Source organism: Pan troglodytes, chromosome 11, assembly GCF_028858775.2.
Source record: "Pan troglodytes isolate AG18354 chromosome 11, NHGRI_mPanTro3-v2.0_pri, whole genome shotgun sequence".
Classification (NCBI taxonomy): Eukaryota; Metazoa; Chordata; class Mammalia; order Primates; family Hominidae; genus Pan; species Pan troglodytes.
Window position 1 is genome coordinate 16388307 of NC_072409.2, and position 24790 is coordinate 16413096.

At 43.4% G+C, this 24790-nt stretch overlaps 1 protein-coding gene across 5 annotated transcripts in view; it reads left to right on the plus strand.

Annotated features, from left to right (window-relative positions):
- The window catches only part of TTLL11 (tubulin tyrosine ligase like 11), a 278099-nt gene that overhangs the window by 34509 nt on the left and 218800 nt on the right, over window positions 1–24790 (plus strand). For 4 of the 5 annotated variants that reach the window (XM_054658398.2, XM_016961590.4, XM_016961591.4 and 1 more), the window contains exon 2: window positions 19874–19970. In XM_054658398.2, the coding sequence (XP_054514373.1) occupies window positions 19874–19970 (97 nt within the window). Of the gene's footprint in view, window positions 1–19873; window positions 19971–24790 lie in introns of those variants that run through there. The other variant, XM_054658401.1, reaches the window with a different exon arrangement.

Consider the following 24790-nt stretch of genomic DNA (forward strand, 5'->3'; position numbering starts at 1 on the left):
TCAGGGAAATGCCAGCTGTCATTGCCCACTGAGCTGGGCCATCAATCAGTTTGTTCTGAGTTCATTAAGTAAATTAAAAGGTATTGCTTAAATACTTAGTAGAGGAATAACAGCTCTCATCTCAAGGAGCTAGTGAAAGCACTGGATTTGGCCACAGCTATTAGCTGTGTTGAGCTGTGAAAAATGAGAAGATTTGGAACTTATAGCTCAACATCAGAAACAAAAGGAGGCTCCAAAATTTGATAAAGATGCCCATACGCGCTAGTCCCCTCTCCCATCATATTTGAGCAGTTATTGCTGATGATACCTTTTAAAATTCTAAACAGCAGAGTGGACTCTCCCTCTTGCAGCCGGGAGCTGGCCCATCCCTCTTGAAATTAGACCCCACTGTAGTCATATATTTCCTTTCCCCTGTGGTGAGGTGGACATGAACGTTATTGTTAAATCCTTGCCTGGAGAAATGAAGGACCAAATCTGAACATGACAGCTGTAGGCTTGAGCAGTTTCACATTAAAATTGGTCTTGAGGCTTATGGATTCTGTCTCCACTGAGTTCCCTGTCTGTTGCAAAGCCCCGTGGGCAGGCTTTCCTCCCTCCACATGGAGCTACATGCCATTAATTCCTCTAGCATCTGTTTCGCGCCTACTCCCTCCCAGGCACTGGGCTAGGCACCAGCAGTATGGAAATCATGAAGGTGTTCCTGCCTCGAGGAAACCTATGATCATGCTCCTCATGGTCCCGTGCCCACACCAAGTTCCTGGCTTCTAGACTTGGCAAATTCTATCTCACCTTTGACATTTCTTCCAAACCACACCTTTCCTTCCAGCAGAATAACTCATGTTCTGCTTCATGCTCCTGTAGCCCTTTGGCCCTCACCTGCTAGAACGTGGGTGAATTTGCATTATCATTTGTTTACAAGTCCATCCTGAAGACAGGGACTGAGCCTTATTCTTTTCTGAACCCCTCAGTGCCTGACACTGAGTTGATGCATAATAAAGTGGGCTTGAATGAGAGACTAAGTTCATAAAAGGGCATAACTATTTTTATGTAAGGTCTGTAGGAGGGTGGAGGTGGGGATGGAGCCAGAGAATAAATGTGCTTTTTAAATACCTCTTTTACCACCAGAGGGAGAGGTGTGTTTATAAATATCCCTTTATGTAAGCCTTTTGGTTCTGTGGTCTCAAGGCCAAGAGAAGCTCAGGGCCTTTCCAAGTGACTTCTCAAATTTTTAAGATGTTTTTACTTCAATTAAAAGTGGATATGATTGGCGGGGTGCAGTGGCTCACACCTGTAATCCCAGCAATTTGGGAGGTTGAGGCAGGCGGATCACTTGAGGCCAGGAGTTCGAGACCACCCTGGCCAACATGGCGAAACCCCATCTCTCCCAAAAATACGAAAATTAGCCAGGTGTAATGGTGGGTGCCTGTAATCCCAGTTACTGACTCCGAAGGCTGAGGCAGGAGAATTGCTTGAACCCGGGAGCCGGAGGTTGCAGTGAGCTGAGATTGTTCCAGTGCACTCCAGCATGGGTGACAGAGCGAGATTCAGTTAAAAAAAAAAAAAAAAAAAAAAGTGGATTTGAGCTTGAATCGTGTCACCTTACAGCAGATCACTTTCTATTTTCTATTTTTCCCTGGAACACTTTGTCATTTCTTGTTCTTTCTTACTGGAGGTTTAGGAGTGGTAGTGGGAATTTATTCACCGATTTAAATCTACAGGCAGTAAAATGCCATCCTCCCTGAACACCTTTACTACAATAGTGGGGTTTAATGCAATATTTGTTCTTGGTGCCCACTGTCTAGGGCAGCTGAAAGGAGTCTCCTTCCCTTCCCACCTCTGGCTTTGCTGTTTCTCAGCAATCACTCCAAGAACACATCCACCCATTCAGCACTTCTTTCCTCTATGATTCCTCTGTGAAGCAGACACGTGCCCTTCTTGCCTTGGCTTCTCTCTACTCCCATTCCTGAATTTCCAGTTCCTGTGGGATACCTCTGATTGATGTCCTGTTATCCCCTCTAGCTCAGTTCTTCTAAAAGTTAATTTTTTCTCCCGTTTATACTCCCATTCCCAACACTATTGCATTAGCGGTTCTGTTGGTCACTGATATGAGGAGGTGAGGCTTGACATAGGCATGGACACCCAGGTGGAAGATGCAGTGCTTTGAGTGGGAATGCTGTGGCAGTCTGTTCAGCACTCTGGAGAGCTCCTAGGTGGGGCCAGGTCCCTCCCCTGACTCTTCTCCCAAGAATGGGCCTAGGAACTCAGTACACACCCCATCATCACCGCAGTTCTATGACAGTTAAAGGAATCTCATCCATTTCTCCTAGGCTCAGTTCCATGGGGCCTAAGGATTTAATGAGGCTGGGTTCTAGTCCTTGTTCTGCCACTTACTGGATGCAGTACCAGAGGGTTAAATAAACCAGTTATTTAATTGCTCTGAGTTTAGGTTTTTCACTTAGGTAAAGTGAAAATAATATATCTACCTATTTCGTAGTGTTGTTGTGAGAGTGAATTGAGATAGCACGTGTAATATACACAGTGCATAAATATTAGCCACCATTTTCATTATTATTACAGAAATTATTGGTACAATATTAATTTTTGTTAATATGTGATTGTATGACTTGAGTCTCTTGTGGCAGTGGCACATCTCTGGGAATTTCAGGCTGGGTTTTGGGATCAGGAGGAGCAAATGAATTTGGAGGGGGCAGAGCCCAGTCACCTTTAGTTAGTCCTCTAGGAGACCTCTTCTCTCTCCCTTTGGGTATGTTATTTTGGCAGCAGTGGATACATCAGGCTCAGCACAAGTCATTGTCGATTGCTGGAAAAGAAGAGCAGCCCCTTGCAGATGTGCAGAATGGGGGATATCCTGCATATGGCAAATGGGGAAATAGGCTTGAAGAGGTCTGTGAATGCCCGAGGCAGCTCCGCAAGTTAGTGGCCACACACAGGACCAGCAACTTGGGCTCCTGGCTTCTCGCTGCTCAGTCTTTGCCCATGCGGTTTGCTTCCTCCTGAGGGAACACCCTCCCTCCCCAGTCTTTTGGTAACTTCCCTTTTTTTCGAGTCAGTTCAAATGGCTTCAACCTTTCCGAGCCTTGGTTGCTCCTTCTGTGAAATGAGGACATGATGGCTATTTACAAGGTGGTGTGGAGCTCTGACTGGAAATTTGACAGCATAGGTAAAAAGCTTGGCTTAGATGGTGACTGCAGGCCTTATTTATCTGACTTGTCCACTGGTTCATTCATCCTCCTATGTTCCCCTGTGATGGTTAATACTGAGTGTCAACTTGATTGGACTGAAGGATGCAAAGTATTGATTCTGGGTGTGTCTGTGAGTGTGTTGCCAAAGGAGATTAACATTTGAGTCAGTGGGCTGGGAAGGGCAGACCCACCCGTAATCTGAGTGGGCACCATCTAATTAGCTGCCAGGGCATCTAGAATATAAAGCAGGCAGAAAGATGTGAAAATCCTGGAATGGCTTAGCCTCCCAGCCCACATCTTTCTCCCATGCTGGATGCTTCCTGCCTTTGAACATCGGATTCCAAGTTCTTCAGCTTTGGGATTCGGTCTGGCTTCCTTGCTCCTCAGCTTGCAGATAGACTATTGTGGGACCTTGTGATCATGTGAGTTAATACTTAATAAACTCCCCTTTATCTATCTATCTATCTATCTATCTATCTATCTATCTATCTATCTATCCTATTAGTCCTGTCTTTCTAGAGAACCCAGACTGATACATCCCCCCTTCAGCTTTGCCTGTCACCACTAACCCTCTGCTCCTGTGTGTGGAATTTCTGGGCATTCCCCGAGCATACTGCCTGGCTCAAAGGCATGACTTGCTTATGTGTTGAATAAATGAATTTATGGACCGGCAACACCATGGTGCCTTTAGACCAATGCTCTGGTGGGACTTTTTATTGGAGAAAGTACTGAATTGGACTGGGTTCCTGGATAACTGGGGAAAAGCCGCCCTAAGAGAAGTCAGGTGTGACTTTGGATAAAGTTGTCTGATATCCTGGGTGGGAGGTAAGTGTTGCTGAAATGGAAACCTGATTTGCGTTGTTTCCATTTCAGTTAATAAACCATTTAAAGTTTTGATGTGGAAGAGTCTAGGTAATTTGAGACCTAGTGGTGAATTGATATAATTTACCAACTGTGAGAAAGTAGAGAACTGGGAGATTACTGTTGATAATTTGCGGGGTATAATGGAGTTCATTTATAATTTATAATTGATATTGGAGCTCTTTTCCATGGGCTGAATTATGATGGAATGGAGTAAGAGTCATTTAAAGAGATTATTTTGTTGTTTGTATCACCCTCATGAATTGGAAAGTGGAAAAAGAACATAGTGCTAAATTGATATCTAATCTTTTCAGAGCTATTTGCTAAATAAACTGGAATTTTAATTAAAACTGCAAGCCAAGAGGTAAATCGCTTTAGAAGTTTGTGAAGATTTTCTTTTTCTGTTGCCTAATAATATAATTACTACTAATAAAGATTCTTTATGGGTGGGAAATTAGATAGCAGAATAAATAACTGGAGGAGATTGCTATGGTACGCTGAAATTATGAAAGGGGCAAGGTTATATAACCCTCCTACTAATGGGTTTTTTTCCTCCCCATTGTTAAATTGTTTGGTAACAATTTTGATCTCATTAAAAGTATTGCAATCACAAGCGGAAGCAAGGCGGACGATGGGCCTCACCACCGCTCTTCCAGCTTCCATTCATATGAGTCAATTATAATGAATGGATTTAATAAAAAATACAACATGCTTTGGTGATTAACTCAGTGAAGGATGAATGGCACGCTTACCCGGGGTATCATATTTGCAATAATGAAGAAGAAGTGAACAGGAAAAGGAAACTTCATAGATCACAAGAATTGCTACTTTCCAGCAAAAGGTTGTTAATTACTTATCCTCTTGCTATATTTATTGGCTCTATTAGAGGATGAGTAATTATTGTGTTCCCGGGAAACCCACTGGAGCCAGACGGCGCCTTTATTACATGGCAAGGCTCTTCAGAGCGCTAGTTATCTCCGTGGGAGCCTCTCCCTTCAGATTCCCAAACGACTAGGAACCTGGCGGAGGTGAGACAGGAATGTAGCCCACGGGCAGGAGGGAAGGGCACTGTGAAGTGTGTGAACTGTCAGAGCAGTCCTTGCACGCGGAGCCATGACTGCCTTTACTCTCCCACGCCTTCCCCCAGCCCTGCTCCCTGCGCATACTTTTTTCTGGGCCCAGTCCCCACCCATGCTCCCTCCCCTTTCTCCCAGCCTAGGTCAGCTTCCTTATGGTCCTGGCTGCTCTCAGTCTCTCTCTACTCCTCATCCACTCTCCATTCTGCCCTGGTCTGACACAGCCCTGCTTGGGCACTTCCTCCACCTGCAGAGTCAAGCTCCAGCTCCGCAGCTTGCCCTGTGAGCCTACCGTGATCTGTGTGGGCTGTGTGGGCTGCGTGGACCTCTCCAACTTTGGCTGTTCCCCTGCCCCCCAGGCTCCAGGCACGTGGGACGTCTCTGCTGTCCTATAGTCCTCTGCCTGATTTCCCTTCGTCTCTTCCTTTGCGAAGGCCTACTTCACGCCCCGCTCCAGTGGCCCCTCCTTGGTTAAGCTTTTCTCATCTAGACCAGAAACCACTGCTCCTCCCTCTGGGCTCTCACACAGCACTTTGACACGCAGAGTGCATTTGCAGATCTGTCCACACATCTGCCTCTACCCCGACCCGGCTCCTGGATTCCTGGTGGACCAGAGCCATGCTTGATGGACTGTTTTTCCTGAGGTGGGTTTGTGGAGGGCCAGCTTCTGCTTTCTCTGCCAGCAGGCATGTCTGGGGACTCTTCCTCTCTGCCTTTCTCACCAAGGGACTTAATTAGGTGAATAATCCAGGAGGCTTGCTCTCAATATTCTCTAATTGGACTAATTTGACTCCTACTGTCTGCCAGGCCATTCACAAACAGACTTTCACCTATGCGGTTGTTTTCACATTTACAACATCCCCTGTGAGGGAGGCTCTGCTACTCATCTTTCTCAGATGATGAAACCCAGGCCCTTAATAGTTGGCAGGGCTGAGATTTGAATCCAAGTTCCTGAACTCGAGGGAAGGAGCCTTTCTGCACTTGTGGGCTTTCTCCAGAGGTTACGTGCCTACCCATGAAGACTCACATGGCTTTAATACCCTGATTGTACCATGTGCACATTTAAACTTAGGCTAGTCCTGCAAAACACCCCCATCTCCTAGCTCTTTTGGGTAACAGAAAGATGGATGAAGGAAGAGTTTTTAAAAATCTTATCAGTCAATAAGTATGAGGTGAAGAATGATAGGAAAGAATGGAAGAGAAGAAGAAACCAGCATTTTTTGAACACCTGCTATGCATCAAGTATTGTGTGCCAGGCCCCGTGCTAGGTGGTCCAAACATACTACTAATCCTTGTAATAACCCAATCAAGTCGACATTATTGTTCCCATCGAGGAAACAGGCTTGGAGTTGCTCCCACAGGTGGGCTTCCCCACCAGCCCCATCCAAAGACACTGCAGTCGGGAAGCTCTCTGGTCCCTCGCTGGCATGGGAAACCTTTTCTCACCAGCTCCATTTTCCATAGGCAAGAGTGAGCCTGGAATCTTCCTGAGCCCCTCAGTTGGGGTGGAATTTCTCCTCTGTCTGGGGAGCAATGCTGTTCACTGAGATGTGAGCAGCAAGGCAGAGAAGTGAGCGGGCCTCCCTCTTTCAGGCCTGAAAGGGACATGCCTTCTTTTGATGTGCCCACATTTGGCAGATAGAACTGTGTTCCATCTGGTCACACCCTTCAGGATTTCATCAATTTCCACCAGTATTTTCTTAGTCTGCTTTTTTTCTTGATTGAGGAAGAGTGATAGTTTTTTTTGTCCACTCTTGAAGGGCAGTTGCTTAGTCCTTTCTTTGTCTTAATTGGCCTCTTCTGGACTTTTCTGTGCTATGTTTTTTCTTTTATGATTTTTATTGTTATGGGTTCTTTCTAATTTGGTCTCGAGGTCTCTCTGTTGAGCGTGGCCACAGGCCAAGATAGCCAGTCTCCAGGAGAGCCCTGACCAAGGGGAAAGTTAGGTTTGGGTGTGTGTCAGATGAGACACAATGAGGAGGTGAAACAGAAGAAATTTATTACTCAGAGGATCCAGAGAGGTTAGGGGCATTGACTGGGGACTGTCTGGAAGTCTGGAGGGGACAGAGAGCTCAACCAGCGAGTGGGAAGTGAGAGCGAGTGAGTGAGCAAGAGAGAGACCCAGAGAGAGAGAAAGAGAGAGAGAAGAGAGACAGACAGACTCTGGTGTTGGTAATTAGGTTTTGTTGTGGTCAGCAGCTGTGGGTGTGTTGGGTTTTGGGTCCATGGGATGAGCAACAAGCAGGCAGTATCACAAACAACCACATGGGAGGGAAAGTTTTAACTAGGCCAAAGGCGATGTGGTATGACTGGGTTTCAAATAACTTATGCTAGACCACAAAATGGATGCCAAGGCAGAAACTGCAGGGTATGTTAAAGAAATTTATGATATCTTCTTTGAAGTGTTTGTCACAACTCTCTACTGTATGTGCTCATTTCATCCATCCATCCATCCATCCCCCTTAGTCGAATTGAAGGAGTGCGGTCTTTGGAGATAAACCAACATGGCTTCAAATTCTGGGTTTGTCACTTATTAGCAATGGGATTATATTTCTTTATCTGCAAAATGGAGGCATTTATGTAAGATACCTGGCACATTGTTAAGTACTCAATAGTAATTATTATATTCATTATATTATAAGGCTATATTAATCTTAAATTCCTTCATTCTCAGAACATGTTCTTCCTCTGGGACCTTGCTCTAAAACTGAAATGATGCATTCATTATCTATTGCTGTGTAACAAATTTCCCCAAAACTAAGCAGCTTAAAACAAAAACATCCATGATCTTACACCATTTTTGAGGGTTAGGAATCTGAGTGTGACTTAGCTGGGTGGTTCTGGCTTAGGCTTTTTCATGAGGCTACAATCAAGCTGTTGGGCAGAGCTGCAGACCCTGAGTACTTGACTGGGGCTGACAGATCCACTTCCAAGCTCACTCACATGGCTGATGGCAGGTGACTTTGATTGCTTACCACGTGGGTGTCTCCCTAGGCATTCCCAAAGCAAAGGGGGAGTGAGGAGACTAAGGCAGACACCGTAGTCTTTTAATAAAAATATCCTAAATATCAGAAGTCACGGCTTATCACGTCTGCTGTATGCCATTGGTCATCTAGACCAAGCCTGTGACAATGTGGGAGAGGACACACAAGGGATTGAATTCCAGAAGGCAGGGATCACTGGGGACCATCTTGGAGGCTGCAGACCACAGGTAGGGGAGACGATAGAAAGAAGAATAAAATGTCTCTCCCCTGAAGCATCCTGTCAGGTGAGGGAGGCCGTCATGTAAACATTAATGCCCCGTAAGACAGTGGCTATATTACTGGCACCAACAGAATGCCAGGGGGAACATTGGAGAGAACTCTATTAACCTGCCTGAAGGCATCATGGAAGGTTTCCCAAGTGCACGCACACCACAGTGTCCTTACTCAAGGCTGTCCTAATGACACGCGATATTTGGTTGGCGTCTTTTTAAATTGAAGTTACTTGTTGAGGTGATTTCCTTGGACATTAAAAATAATAACTTGTCTCATATTACAGCAATGTACTGTTTACAAAGTGCTTTCCCATGTGTTATCGCAGTCCACATAACAGCCCTGGGAGGTAGACAGGTTTTATTACTATTGTTTTTCTCAGTTGTAGCTGAGCTGAGGAAGCAAAGTCACTGTTGGAGTCTCTGAGTAGGGTGTGGTGGGTTGGGGCTTGAGCCGGGGTCTCGCTGCCCCACGCTTGGTACCTTAGCCGTGACAGCACCTTCCCTGTGTTTCCTTTGAGTACTTTGGACCCCTCATCTTAGAGCAGCCATTTGGACCATTTCCCCCCTACAGATGCATTGCACACAGACTTGCTTATATCAAAGCTTATTTGCCACCTTTATTCTCAGTCAGTTGAAATGCTTTCTGTTCATAGAGAAGCTTTATGAAGAAAATCATTCACAAAGTACAGAAATGTGAACTATGCTTTCATCAGCATTCACTGTGAAATTTCATTTTGCAAAGTCCCCAGGGGGACTTGAAATTTCTCTTTGGGCCATTAGAAGAGGGACCCGAACATCAATTCCTTAAACACAGATTTGCTCAAAGAACATTTAACAGCTTCAGTTCTCGTTTGAACGTGACTATTTTGCAAGTTTGTTTTTAGTTCTTCTGGTCAAGAGGGAAAAGATTTCGGGTCCATCCAGGTGTATACTCTGGGGGAGGAAGTTTCTTTGTGACAAAGATGGTAGCATGTAGGGTGAGGGTTACAGTTATTCATGCGTGACTAGTAAATAAGACTATAGCAGTCTCCAAAAAGACATCTGTAGTGCTTAAGTGCATGGGCCTTGAAACTGCACAGACCTGGATTTGATCCTGCCTCTGCCCTTACTGTAATACCTCTGTGACCTTGGGAAAGTTATTTACTCTCCTAGCACTTGGTGCCTTCATTTGCAAATAGTGTTAATAGTAGCACCTATATCATAATCTTTATCATAGGGTTAATAGCACTTTTATCATGTTTGTGGATTAAATAAGGTAATACATGTAAAGTGTTTAACACATAGACATAGGAATAAGCATTACCTAAATGCTAATGTTAGTGGTGATGATGATGACATGTATTTGAGTGGCTGCTCTTTGTGAGTTCATTCATTCATGAAACATTACTGCAGGCATTGCTAACACTGGTATCTGAGAACAACTAGGGGCTGTAGGGAGTCTTTGAATCTCCTAAGCTCATGTGGAAGATTTTGTGCATGTGCGTGCTTTTTTTTTTTTCTGGCAAGAATCTCAAAGGAATTTATGACCTCAGAAAGGTTAAAAACAAAGCCTACAGGGTGCTGAAGACTTGGTGTTAGGGATACACTGATGATCATGGGCTCTCCTTGTGCTTAAGGAGTTTGCAAAGTGGCCGGGTGGACAGATGTACAGACAAGATGTTGCAGAATGGCCTGTGATGGGTGTAGCGACAGAGGCCACAGACAAAGAGAGCTGAGAGATCATCATCATGGAGGGGGAGTGGATGGGCAAGCCCAGTCAGAAGATCCCAGGCGGAAGGAATGACATGAAGAAACCCAGGCCACCAAATAATAAAGTGCTGTATCCTTAAAGGATCGAAAGTAGTCACAGTGACAGTGCAAGTGCCCAAGAGTTAAGTGGCCAACTTGAGGTGGGCAGGTTGGCAGAGGGGAGTCTGTGAAGTGTCTTTCAGATGAGGCTTGGAGCTTAGCCTTGATCCTGTGGTCGGTCCACGGGGAGGCATTGAAGAGTTGTAGCAAAGGAGCGATATGGTCAGAGCTGTGTTTAAAAATAAAAATCTGGGCTGTGTTCAGTGCCTCACATCTATAATCCCAGCACTTTGGAAAGCCAAGATGGTAAAACTGCTTGAGGCAGGAGTTTGAGACCAGCCTGGGCAACATAGTGCAACTCTGACTCTACAAAAAGTAAAAGATATAGTCAGATGCTGTGCCATGTGCTTATAGTTCCAGCTACTAGGGAGGCTGATGCAGGAGGATCACTTGAGGCTAGGAGTTTGAAGCTGCGGTGAGCTATTATCACACCACTGCACCCAGGCTGGCTGACAGAGTGAGACCCCATCTCTGAAAAAATAAAAATAAAAATAATGAAAATAAAAGTCTCTCATCCTGCTGTGTGTCAGGTAGACTAAAGAGGAGACCCTGGAGGAAGGGAGATGGGGGAGGAGGCTTGTGAGAGATGAGGCCCTGAAGTAAGGCAGAGGCAGTGGGGATTCAGGAAGGAGAGGAAATTAAAAATAAGCTAGGAGATCGGCCAGAGGGCTTGCTGCCCAGTGGATGTTGAGGAGGGAGAAGGTGACATGGGTGATTCTCAGGATTATGGCTTCTAATTTTCCTGTGGGCCTGGGACCTGCCAGATACCTGGTTACACCCCACTGGAGACCTGAGACACGCATATCAAATTGTCCCTAGCCCTAGAAATGCATAGTGTTAATGAGGGAGATAAGGATTACACATGAAATAACTGAAGAACAGCACAGGCACATCCTAAGCATAGTAAGGGAATCAGGAAGGTGATGGTGTGAACTGGAGTGGTTCCAAAGCTCTCTGTGGCGTTACATCAAATGAGCAGTTTTTAGTGTTCATCTTGTCTGACCTCTCAGCTTCCCACCACTCCTTTAGTCTTGAAACACTTTTCCCTTGCTTTTACAACATGTACTCTCTCTCTCTCTGTGGTCTCTCTTTCCCAGCTGGCTCGCTGGGTTCATTCTCTTCCAGGGAGAGGGGGCGGGGGCATGCTCCAGCACAGGGTGCAGCCCTACCTGAGCTGCCCCCTGCTGAAGTCTCATCTCCACCACTTCCCTCTTGTCCTCTCTGCTGCAGCCACCCTGACCCTCCATCAGGCTTTGCCTTGAGCCAATGACAGTCCTACCTCTGTGCTTTTACACATTTATTTTCTGTCTGAACACCTTTCTTCCCTCATCTCCTTGTCAACTCCCATTCTTCCTTCCAATCTAAGCTCAAATTGCCCATCCTCAGGAAAAGGTTGACCATTTTATTTATTGCCCAAACTGGGATACATTTGAAAGTGCAATGGGTGTTATAAACAATAACACCAGGACAGCAGGCATACGCTGGAACCTTCTGGACAAATGAACAGGTGGTCACCTGACACGGGGTGGCCTTCTCAGGCTCCCCAGATGTGACTGGATCTTCCTGTGCCCTCGTTGCTCTCTGGGATTCCTTCCACAGCCCCTACCGTGGTTTATAGTGATACCTTTGAGCACCATCTGGCTTATCATCTTCTCCCCCGTGGACCATATACTCTGAAGGCAGACATTTCCCATTGTGTTGTTGGCTCCTGAGACCCTTTGGCGCGTAGGAGGTACTTAATCAACACCTAATGAGTACCTGAATCAATGATGGAACTCAGATTGTGTTGTTCTGTGGCATGTACTAAGCCCTTCCATTTCCATATCTTGGTTGGTTCTCCTCGCTATCTTGCACGTTTTCCTCATCTCTATCTCCTGAGGACAGAGGCTTAATTACAATCTCACAGTGAGTGCCAGAGACAAGTCTAGGACTCTCAGATCTGCTGATCCCAAATCCAGTGCTTTTTCCAAAAGTGTCTGAAGAAGAGAAAAGGAAAGATGACTACCAGATTTAGAACCCGGGAAACTGGGAGGATGGTCAGGACTGGAAAAAGATGGAGAATGGGGATCTGAGAACCATTTCTCAGCTTTCAATGCTCCATGACCATCTGAACAGCATTCTATGCTGCAGACAGCTCAGAGTAGAGCCACAAATGGCCCCTCAGCTGCAGGGGGCGTATTAGTCTGTTCTTGCTATAAAGAACTACCTGAGACTGGGTAATTGATAAGGGAAAGAGGTTTAATTGGCTCGTGGTTCGCAGGCTGTACAGGAAGAATGGCTCTGGAGGCCTCAGGAAACTTACAATCATGGAAGAAGGCAAACAGGAAGGAGGTGTCTTACATGGCTGGAGCAGGAGGGAGAGAGAGAAGCGGGGGAGGTGCTACACACTTTTAAACAACCAGATCTCATGAGAGTTCACTGTCATGAGAGCAGCAAGCGGGAAGTCTGTCCCCATGATCCAATCACCTCCCACCAGGCCTCTTCTCCAACACTGGGGATTGCAAGTCGACATGAAACTTGGGCGGGGACGCAAATCCAAACTCTATCAGGGGGCTTAAGTAGATGGTGTTTTGTTTTTATTGTGGTAAAACATACATGATATAAAATTTACCATTTTAACCATTTTTAGGTGTACAGTTCAGTGGCTTTAAGTACAATCACACTGCTGTCCAACCATCACCGTCATGCATCTCCAGAACTTTCTCATCATCCCAAACTGACACTCTGTACCCATTAAACACTAATTCCCTATTTCTGTTCCCTCCAGCCCCTGGCAACCACCATCCTACTTTCTGCCTCTATGAATTTGACCACTCTAGGTTCCTCAGATAAGTAGAATCATACGATATTTGTCTTTTTGTGTCTGGCTCATTCACTTAGCATCACATCTTCAAGGTACATCCATGTTGTAGCAGAATTTCCTTCCTTTATAAGGCCAGATAATTTTCTATTGTATTTATATACCATATTGTGTTTATTTCTTCATCCACTAATGGACACATCTGGGCTTTTTCTACATTTTGGCTATTGTGAATAATGCTCCTATGAATGTTGGTATATAAATATCTGTTTGAGTTTCTGCTTTCATTTCTTTTCTTTTTTTTGAGATGGAGTTTCACTCTGTCGCCCAGGCTGGAGTGCAGTGGCGTGATCTTGGCTCACTGCAACCTCTGCTTCCTGGGTTCAAGCGATTCTCCTGCCTCAGCCTCCCAAGTAACTGGGATTACAGGCACGCCACAATGCCCGGCTAATTTTTGTATTTGTAGTAGAGACAGAGTTTCGCCATGTTGGCCAGGCTGATCTTGAACCCCTGACCTCAGGTGATCTGCCCACCTCCGCCTCCCAAAGTGCTGGGATTACAGGGGTGAGGAACCATGCCCAGCCTGCTTTCATTTCTTTTGGGGGATACACCCAGAACTGGAATTGCTAGATCGATCAGCCAGTAATTTTTTTTTTTAACTACAGCAGCTTTCTATATTCTTAATGCGCAAGGGTTCCAATTTCTCTATATACTTGTCAACACTTAGGTCCTGTGATTTTTTTTCTTTCTTTTTAGATAGGGTCTCTATCATCTAGGCTGGAGAGCAGTGGTGCAATCATAGTTCACTATAGCCTCAAACACCTGGGTTCAAGCAATCCTCCTGCTTCAGCTTCCCGAGTAGTTGGGACTACAGGCATGCCACCATGCCGAGCTAATTTTTCAGGTATTTTGTTGTTGTTGTTTGTTAGATGGGGGCCCTGCTACGTTGCTCAGGCTGGTCTTGAACTCCTCCCGCGTCAGCCTCCCAAAGTGCTGTGATTACAGGTGTGTGCCACCTCGCCCAGCCTGTTTTTGATAATAGTTATCCTAATGGGTATGAAGCAGTTTCTTATGATTTTGATTTGCAATTTTTTAAATGATTAATGATGTTAAATATCTTTTCATATGCTCATTGGCCATTAGTATATCTTAGGAGAAATGTCTATTCAGGACTTTTGTCCATTTTGTAAGTGTTTTTTCATTGTTGAGTTGTAGGAGTTTAAAAATATATTCTGCTCATCATCACTGGCCGTCAGAGAAATGCAAATCAAAACCACAATGAGATACCATCTCACACCAGTTAGAATGGCGATCATTAAAAAGTCAGGAAACAACAGGTGCTGGAAAGGATGTGGAGAAATAGGAACACTTTGACACTGTTGGTGGGACTGTAAACTAGTTCAACCATTGTGGAAGTTGGTGTGCCATTGTGGAAGTTGGTGTGGCGATTCCTCAGGGATCTAGAACTAGAAATACCATTTGACCCAGCCATCCCATTACTGGGTATATACCCAAAGGATTATAAATCATGCTGCTATAAAGACACATGCACACGTATGTTTATTGTGGCATTATTCACAATAGCAAAGACTTGGAACCAACCCAAATGTCCAACAATGATAGACTGGATTAAGAAAATGTGGCACATATACACCATGGAATACTATGCAGCCATAAAAAAGGATGAGTTCATGTCCTTTGTAGGGACATGGATGAAGCTGGAAACCATCATTCTCAGCAAACTATAGCAAGGACAAAAAACCAAACACTGCACGTTCTCACTCGTAGGTGGGAATTGAACAATGAGAACACATGGACACAGGAAGGGGAACATCACACACCGGGGACTGTTGTGGGGTGAGGGGAGGGGGAAGGGGTAGCATTAGGAGATATAAATGCTAAATGACGAGTTAATGGGTGCAGCACACCAACATGGCGCATGTATACATATGTAACAAACCTGCACGTTGTGCACATGTACCCTAAAACTTAAAGTATAATAATAATAAAAAAAGAAAAGAAAAAAATATATATATTCTGACTATTGATCTATTATCAAATATATGATTTTCACATATTTTCTGCCATTCTGTGGGTTACTTTTTCACTCTGTTCATAGTGTCTTTTGATGAAAAAAAGTTTTTAATTTTTATCTTTGATTTACCTATTTTGTTTTTGGTTGGCTGTGCTTACGTTGTCATATCCAAGAAATCATTGCCAAATGCAGTGTTATGAAGCTTTTCTCCTATGTTTTCTATATTTCTAGTGTTATGAAGCTTTTCTCCTATATTTTCTATATTACTAGTGTTAATGAAGCTTTTCTCCTATATTTTCTATATTTCTAGTGTTATGAAGCTTTTCTCCTATATTTTCTGTATTTCTAGTGTTATGAAGCTTTTCTCCTATATTTTCTTCTAGGGGATTTAATAGTTTTGGCTCATATGATTAGGCCTTTGATCTATTTTGGGTTAATTTTTGTATATGGTATAAGGTAAAGGTCCAACTTCATTCTTTTTGCACGTGGATATTCAGTTTTCCCAGCACCACTTGTTGAAAAGACTGCCCTTTCCCTATTGAATAGTCTTGTCATCCTTGTTGAGAATCATTTGATCACACCTGAGAGGCTTTATTTCTGAGCTATCCTATCCCACTGTCCTCTATGTCTGTCTTTATGCCAGTACCACACTGATTTTTTTCATTTGTTTTTATTTTCATTTTTAAAGCATTTTTGGTTCACAGCAAAATTGAGCATATGGTGCAGAGATTTTCCCCCACCTGCATTGATAGCCTCCCCCACCATCAAAATCCTGAATCAGAGTGGTGTGTTTTTTACAACTGATGAAACTACATTGACATGTCATCATCACCCAAAGTCCATAGTTTACATTACTCTTCACTCTTGGTGCTATTCTATGGGTTTTGAAAAATGTATAATGACATGTATCTACCATTATAGTACCACACAGAGTATTTTCACTGCTCTAAAATCCTCTGTACTTCACCTATTCATCTCTTCCTCCCCTCTGGCCCCTGGCAAATACTGATCTTTTTACTGTCTCTGTAGTTTTGCCTTTTCCAGAATGTAGTTTAGTTGGAATCATACAGCATGTAGCTTTTTCAGATTGACTTATTCCATTTAGTAATATGCATTTAAGATTCCTCCATGTCTTTTGTGGCTTGACAGCTCATTTCTTTTTAGCACTGAATAATATTTCATTGTTTGGATATACTGTAGTTTATTTATCTACTCACCTACAGAAGGACTCACCTACTGAAGGACATCTCAGCTGCTTCCAAGTTTTGGCAGTTATGAATACAGCTGCTATAAACATTCATGTGCAGATTTTTGTGTGGATATAAGTTTTTCAACCCATTTGGATAAATACCAAGGAGAACTAATTGCTGGATTATATAATAAGAGTATGTTTAGTTTTGTAAGAAACTGCCAAACTGCCTTCTAAAGTGGCTTTACCATTTTGCATTTCCACCAGAAAGGAATGAGGGTTCCTGTTGCTCGACGTCCTTGCCAGCATTTGGTGTGTCAGTGTTTTGGACTTTGGCCATTGTAATAGGTGTCTGGTGGTATCTCATTGTTATTGTACACACTATTTGATTACTGTAGCTTTGTTTTTGGCATCAGGAAATGTGAGACCTCCAGCCTGGGCGCAGTGACTCACGCCTTTAATCCCAGCACTTGGGGAGGCCGAGGCAGGTGGGTGGCCTGAGACCAGACTGGCCAACATGGCAAAACCCAGCCTCTACTAAAAATACAAGAATTAGCTGGGTGCGCTGGCATGTGCCAGTAATCCCAGCCACTCGGGGGGCTGAGGCGGAAGAGAAAGAATCACTTGATCCAGGAGGCAGAGGTTGCAGTGAGCTGAGATTGTACCACTGCACTCCAGCCTGGGTGATGGAAGAAGACTCTGTTTCAAAAAAAAAAAAAAAAAAAAAGGAAGTATGAGAACTCCACTTGGTTCTTTTTTTTTTTTTTCAAGATTGTTTTTGCTATTTGGGGTCCCTTGAAATTCCATATGAATTTTAGGATGGATTTTTTTATTTTGAAAAAAGTTATTGGGATTTTGATAGAGACTGCATTGCATCTGTAGACCATTTTGGATAGTATTGACATCCTAACAATATTAACTCTTCCAGTCTATGAGCATAGTATATCTTTCTGTTTATTTGTATTAATATCTTCTTTAACTTCTTTTACAAGTATTTTATAGTTTTCAGTGTACAAGTCTTTCACCTTTTTGGTTAATTCCTAAGTATTTTATTCTTTTTGATGCTATTATAAATGGAATTCTTAAAAAAATGTCCTTTTTGGATTGTTCCTTATCATGTATGAAACACAGTTGATTTTTATGTGTTGATTTTGTATCCTGCAACTTTGCTGAATTTGTTTATTACTTTTAATATTTTTCTGTGGAATCATTAGAGTTTTCTACATATGGGATCATGTCATCAACAAACAGATAATTTTGCTTCTTATTTTCTAATGTGGACACCTTCTATTTCTTTCTCTTGCCTATTCTGGCTAGAATTTATAATACTATGTTGATGTTAAATAAAAGTGGGCATCTTTGTCTTATTCCTGATCATGGAGGAAAAGCTTTAAAGCTTTTAGTATTTTACCATTGAGTATGATGTTAGCTGTGTAAGTGGACAGTTTTTAAAGGAGCTTAAAAAGAGGTAGGATTATGAAATCCTGGGACTTAATAAAAATTATATCCCCCATATTCCTAGCACCTAGTCTGGCATATAATAATTACTGAGTGAATGGACACGTTTTTAAAAATGGTAGTTTCTCAAAACTGAATGAGCTAAAGGTGCCTCTAAAAGGAGGGGCAATTTGGTATTCATGAGGGTGGTAAGCATTGAAGAGTGATGAAAAAGGAGATAAGAGTCATTGGGTTGCCCACTGACAAGGTGCTTGTTCTTCATTGTGGGCAACAAAGCAAAGCCACTTTACCCTTTGCTTGGATAGCCTGCTTAATTCTGGTTATTTTCTCCTTCTCTATATTAGCACTTAACAGCTAGAAGAAAATAACATATGTTGTATCTCATTGTATTTATGAGTACTGAATTAATAACTTACAGCCCATTGCATAAAAAGAAAATGAGCAAAATGCTATAACTTATAGATGGAAGTTGTTAATGTGAGTAGAGTGTACAACATATGCCTCACTGTGCACAGCTTTGAAATAATGTGACTGATTTAAATGACTTGAGGCTGGCTTCATTTTAATGTGGAATGGATGGAAAGCATTGAGTCACCACCATTTCATTAGTAAGGCTATGTTCTTCCATTGGACCTTGGCCCCTCAACTTGAAGTAGATAAAAATTCTGATTACCTATAGTCCTAGAATGGGAAAATCAAAAGATTTTTATTTAATATGTTGGCATATCTATTTGTGTGCACTTTTAACAAGCAAATTCTGAATATGAACTAACATGGCCTCCCTTTTCTCCTTTAACAAGGTCATCTGAGTTACAGATTTAAAAAATCTGTTCATTAAATGCAGAGCTTGTTGATAACTTTGAGAAGCAGCAGGATGTAGTGGAAAGAACAGGCCCTTTTGTCTCAGTGAGAAATTTTCTGGCTGCAAATAATTGAAACTCTATAGCTTGTGCCAAACAAGATTTTAGAAGACCAGAAAGGTATTCTTAGGATACAAGGCTATCTTACAGGCTCACGCGGGTCTGAGGCCACTCAGTCTGAGTTTCTAGGGCTATGTTGAGTTTCTAGAGCTTGTTGATAACTTTGAGAAGCAGCAGGATGTAGTGGAAAGAACAGGCCCTTTTGTCTCGGTGAGAAATTTTCTGGCTGCAAATAATTGAAACTCTATAGCTTGTGCCAAACAAGATTTTAGAAGACCAGAAAGGTATTCTTAGGATACAAGGCTATCTTACAGGCTCACGCGGGTCTGAGGCCACTCAGTCTGAGTTTCTAGGGCTATGTTGTCTCATCTCTGCTTTCCCTCCCACACCTGCTCCTTTCTTGTCTCTCAGCAGACTGGCTGTCTCTGCTCCTGTGCACATAGCCAAGCACAGCTGCCCTGCCCTGGCTTTTTATCCCTGCCAGTTCAAGGGCCAGCAGAGGCTGCCTGGCATCTCTGATTTCCAGATTCCTGGAAGAGAGAATCTGATTATCTCATCTTGAGTCAGATGACCACTCCTGATTTGTTCATTTATTAATTCAGGAAGTCTTTACGAGTTTGGGGAACTGTTTTAGGCACTGGGATTCATCTTACCCTCATGGAGCATATGTGTGTGTGTATGTGTGTGTGTGTGTGAGAGAGAGAGAGAAAGAGAGAGAGACAGAGAGAGAGACATAAGGGAAGAGGGACTCTGAAAGCTTTTTCTTTTGGGCTCGGTTGAAGGTTGTAATTTTCAGAGGAAGGGATGTATGGGCTTGGAATTTGGATAGACCTGGACTCTAATCCTGGTTCCTCCCCTTACCAGCTCTGTGTGACCCTTGGGCATGTTAAATTACCTCTGTCAGCCCCAAGTTTTGAATCAGCAAAATGGGAGTAATCCTTTATCGGGTAGTTATAAGGATTAAAGTGAAATGGTGCCTACAAAGCCAGGAGTGTAGTATCTGCCACATGTAATCAGAGCTCTACCACTTGGAACAAGTTATTAAACCTGTTTGAATCTGTTTCCTCATCTGTAAAATGGCAAAGAATATCACTTACCTCATATGCGTATTATAAGGATTAAACCATGGTAAGTACACCAGGGTGCCAGGAATTTGTACATAATGGATACTCAGTGTGGTCGCTGTTCTTCTTATTCTTATTGTGAGTCACATTTTTTCTCTTCTAGTTCCCATTTGGCCGGCGCTTGCCTTGTGACATCTACTGGCATGGAGTTTCATTTCACGACAATGACATATTCTCCGGTCAAGTGAACAAGTTTCCAGGTATCTGCTGTTGTTGTTGACATTTAAACATGTTTCTAGGGCCAAGTCTCAGGTACACTCTTCTACTAAAACATGACAGTTATTTTTGAGATCAGATTTGAGGACTCTTAATTGGGAATTGCTGTGTGCACTAGCCATTAAGGGTTTAAAGATTGGAGACAGGCTTTTAAAGTTTCAAAGGCAGGCTTTCTTGGTCTAATGCCACTGGTGGAAGAACATGGTTTCCACTTTTTGGGTTATACATATAATATGGGGTTCTAATGAGAGGAATATATTCTGAAAATGAAAAAATAATAGAACATTTCATTCTTGCAGGAAACAAAAGCACCAAAATTCTAGGCATATGTCATAGAAATGGGGTATCAGCTTCCCTTTTCTTTAAGTATTATATTTGGAGGTACCATTTTTAAAACCAAATATACTGGTCTCCATATTAAGTACTACAGGCTGCACACAGCCTCTGCCTTTTACCTAATGACATTATCTCAGCAAGACTTATCCTGCAAGGAGAAATCTTAGTGCTAGAAAAGCATCATAGCCAGCACTAAGATATCCCTCTCACTCCACTACCAACCTCCCAATACAACTTTTTTGTTTTGCATTTTAATCTCTACCACTTTTCTGAGATGGAGTCTCGCTTGGTCACTCAGACTGGAGAGCAGCAGCACGATCTTGGCTCACTGCAACCTCTGCCTCCCAGGTTCAAGCAATTCTCCTGCCTCAGCCTTCCGAGTAGCTGGGATTACAGGCCTGTACCACCATACCCGGCTAATTTTGTATTTTTAGTAGAGACAGGGTTTTGCCATGTCACGTTGGCCAGGCTGGTCTCGAACTCCTGACCTCAAGTGACCCACCTGCCTCAGTCTCCCAAAGTGCTGGGATTACAAGCGTGAGCCACTGTACCGGCTCTCTTCATTATTTTTGATGGCTGAATGAAGAGGATATTTAAGATGGTAGGACAGCTTAGGGAGAAGGAGCACTGGATTAAGCTGGGTATGATGCAGTCAAAGGGCCTTCCACTTATTTTTTAAAATGTTAATATATTACACAGACCATATTATAATGCCATAATAAATACTTTCTAAAAAGAACATCACCCTGAATCCCATATCTCATTTAACAAAACAGCAATATGAATATTTCTATATTTCCTCCCAAACCTTAAGCAAGTTTACTCATCCTTTTTGCATGGTTGCAGTCCTAGTGTAGTTGCCTAAATATAGGGTGTTTTCTCTTAGTATTTTATCAATTTTACCTATTTTAAAGGGAGAATCAATTTACTGTTTCCTTGACATTCTATCCCACGTCTTTAAGAAAACGCATTGCAGAAAACACAATAGCCATACGTTATACATGGGGTGGTAGTTAGTTATGCCACATCCACTAGGGGTTTTCACCTAAGCATGCGGTCTTACAAGTTCACTACCATAGGCCACACTTGGCTCAGATCCACTTAGAAGGATACAGGGCAGGAAACACGGCTTGCTGGACAGTCAGTGTCAAGCATTTCTCTTCAGTGGAGTATTTGCAAGAGTTCCAGAGACTAGTCTCTGGCTCCTCAAGTGAAAGCTCAGGTGCAAAAGGACAAGATCCACATTGGTGGATATGAGTCTTTCTTGGCTTAGATGCCCCACAGAAGCCAGTATCTCTTAGAACTGCTCCACAGTATGCCTTCTAAGGTCCCAGCAAGGGTCATATTAAGTTACAAGAATCATTGCACTCAGAAAAGCCTAGAGCGATGACTTTCTACTAGATATTTATGCAATTTACCAAATCAGGGATCATTTTAACCATATGCTTTGTTGCCTAGTAATTCAGCTAACATTCTACCTTCATTGTTTTCTAGGGGAACTGAGATAGAAAGTTAACCCAAGGTCAAATTTATCCTTAGAGAAGGAGAAAGGGTTTTGTTACAGAACAAGAATGATTCTTGCAGCCAGAGTTCTTGCCCAACAGTTTAATGGGATAGCTATTATTTTTTGTGTCTTGCTGCTCAGAAAAGGATGCTTTGTGATGCCACTTAAAGGACTTATTAGGATATTGGGAGAATACAGTTTGGAAGAGAAAATGCTTTGAATGAGGACAGATTTCCTAAGACATGAATCAACAAATGAGGCTTCGTTTACATTTTCCCCATTTGCTCATGCCTCATCTAGTGGCTCAGAGTAGGAAAGAAGTAGCTATAGATCTACATTTGGAATACAAATTAGAAATATAGAATGAAGTACCCACAAAGGATTAGTTTCATAAAGGTGATAGAATGATATTCATTCCAAAGAAGCAAGTTGGCCCCATCCCATATTCCACATGCCGGTGATTGGAACATAGACTTTTCCACATTACTAACAGAAATTAATTAGTTCTAATGACAAAGCAGGCTCTTGAACCTCTAGGCAGAGGAACAGTGCTGCCACACCCTCTACCCTGTGAAAGGTAGTAATCCTCAGCAGAGGGGTAATTCCAGAACAGTCTGTCCTCTGATACCAGTTTGTGTCCAAGCTTATCTTCTGTCTCTCATATATCTCATAAAATGCACTTTCTATGCATTGTATATTACCTAGGGTAAGTTCTAGTGGATATCCCAGGCAAGTATAAACGCTTTATGTGCTGGGTCAACTGAGAACGGATATATACAGATGGAAGTGATTAATTTTGTTTGTGTCAGCACATTAGATTTTAGTCACTTTTCTATGGGTAATTTCCTGGTTCAAATTACATTATTGTATTTTGGCTGATGAATTAAGACTTTCTATGACAATAATGATTTAGATACGTCTAAAGAAAGTAGATTATTAGATATGTCTGCTTTCTTTAGACGTATCTAAATCAGACATGTCAGATTAGACATATCAGATTTAGCTTTAAGAAAGTCCAAAACTGTCCATTCTCAGGTTCTGAGCAGGTCTTTTGCTGAGTTTCAGGGTCTGAGATGTATGGCATCACATGGCAGGCGGTACCTGAGAGCCCACCTGAGGAGGGGGCTTTCTGCTGGAGAGGGAGGGAGCTTCAGTGAGGAACCTGTGGGGACAGCCATCTGTCAAGCATTGGTCTGGGGCTATAAAGACACAGAGAAAGGCATGTAAAGAGAGAAGAAAAATACAGCCTAGGGGCTATGCTGGAGGAAGCTGGAATGCCGTGGGGGTCCGGAGCAAGGGCAGGCAACCTAACCCAGATTTGCCTAGGGAGCAGCAGGGTGAGAGCTCCTGGAGAACAGGACTGGCATGGAAACTGAGCCTCCAGGATGGATGGGCCCGATCCCCATGCCAAACAAGGGAGCAGAGTTGGTGCAAAGACAGAATGCCTTCAGCATATTGCTCGTTCAGCGAAGGGCAAGTGGCCCACCATGGTTAGAGGGCGTCAGGTGAGCAGGGCAGGGGAGGGGTGATGAGTAGGAACCCAACTACAGCATTGTTAGAGCCTGAAGGTCATGGGGAGCCACTGAGGAATTTTTAAGCCAGACAGTGACACGGGTCAGCTTGCATGTTAGCAAGATCAGCCAGAGGGACACATTAGAAATGAGACGGCTCAGAGAAGAAACAGAGATGTAGCTAAGAGTCTGCTGCAGCATCCACCCAAGAGATGAATGAATTAGTGGCAATCAGAATAGAGAGAACAGGTTGGATCTGAAAGGATTTATTTGTTGTTTGGTGGTTCTAATATGTTTTTGCCAAGAATTATTGTTATAAATAATATTTTGATTGAATAGTGCTCCAAGTATAGCTCAGTTTTAGTTTGTTTTGTTTTACATTAACTGGGTTAAGTAGGGCTGCATGGGCAAACCTGAGATTGAACTGTTATGCTGTCAGTTAACTTGAATGGGGTGAGACCCACCAGGCCTTGAGACTCCAGCGTAGCAGACAGAAAAGCCCAGGCCTCAGAAGGAGGGGCAGGAGGTAAGCCCTTGGTGTCAGAAACTCCCACCTGAATTAGGAGGTTTTCCCAATCGATAGGGGAACTGCCCTCACAGGGACATCTAGGGATAGACCTTATTGAGAAACCTAGGTGGGCAGTCAACCTCAAAAGGAGCTGTTAGGTAGCAGGACCCCAGACACTGGGCAAAAGTCACAGACAGGAGGATTCCAACCCTTGCAGGGTGGGCTTGAGGGGAACAGAGGAGAGGTTGGAGAGAGGAGGGGCATTGGAGAGAACAAAGAAAAGGATGCAGCTCTGCATTGCTAAGGCAGCCACTCAGGCTCCAGGAGCAAAAGATAAGGTCACCAACATTTGGATACAAGCAATAGAACACCGGAAAAATGGGTAAAATCCTTCTTATCTGGTTGGAATACAAAGTCTAGGTCAGACTTTTAGCAGAAGGGAGCTGGGGGTTAGACCTAGAGCTTCTATCTCAGTTCAGAATTGGTCCTAGAGCCCAGGGAGGGGACACAGGTGATGAGGGGTCAGGTGCTGCAGCTGCTTAGGGAAAGGGGACAGGGCCTGGAGCCAGTAGGGCCTGAAGTCAGCAGAGCTGGCCATGACCTTTCTTCTCACAGATTTACTCTGGGAACGCGTGCCCTGGATCAGCTAGAAAGCCTGCTACGCTTGTCAGGGTCATAATGGAGAAGATGCTACTCCCACACCTGTCTCTGAGCCACCTCCAGAGGTGGAGATGCCGGAAGCTTCCATGTGGGTTCTAGTGAGGGGCCAGAAACTCTTTCCCTGGTGGCACTGGATAGGAGCACAGCTTAGATATGGAGGAGCAAAGGTTTGGTGCTAAGTGGATTGAGAGAAGTCTACACCCGTCCCTCCTGGAGACAGGCATTCAGGCAGGTTTGGAGTGAGCTACCTCCGGCCTGCAGGCAGGAAGTGCCTGGCTTCCAGGG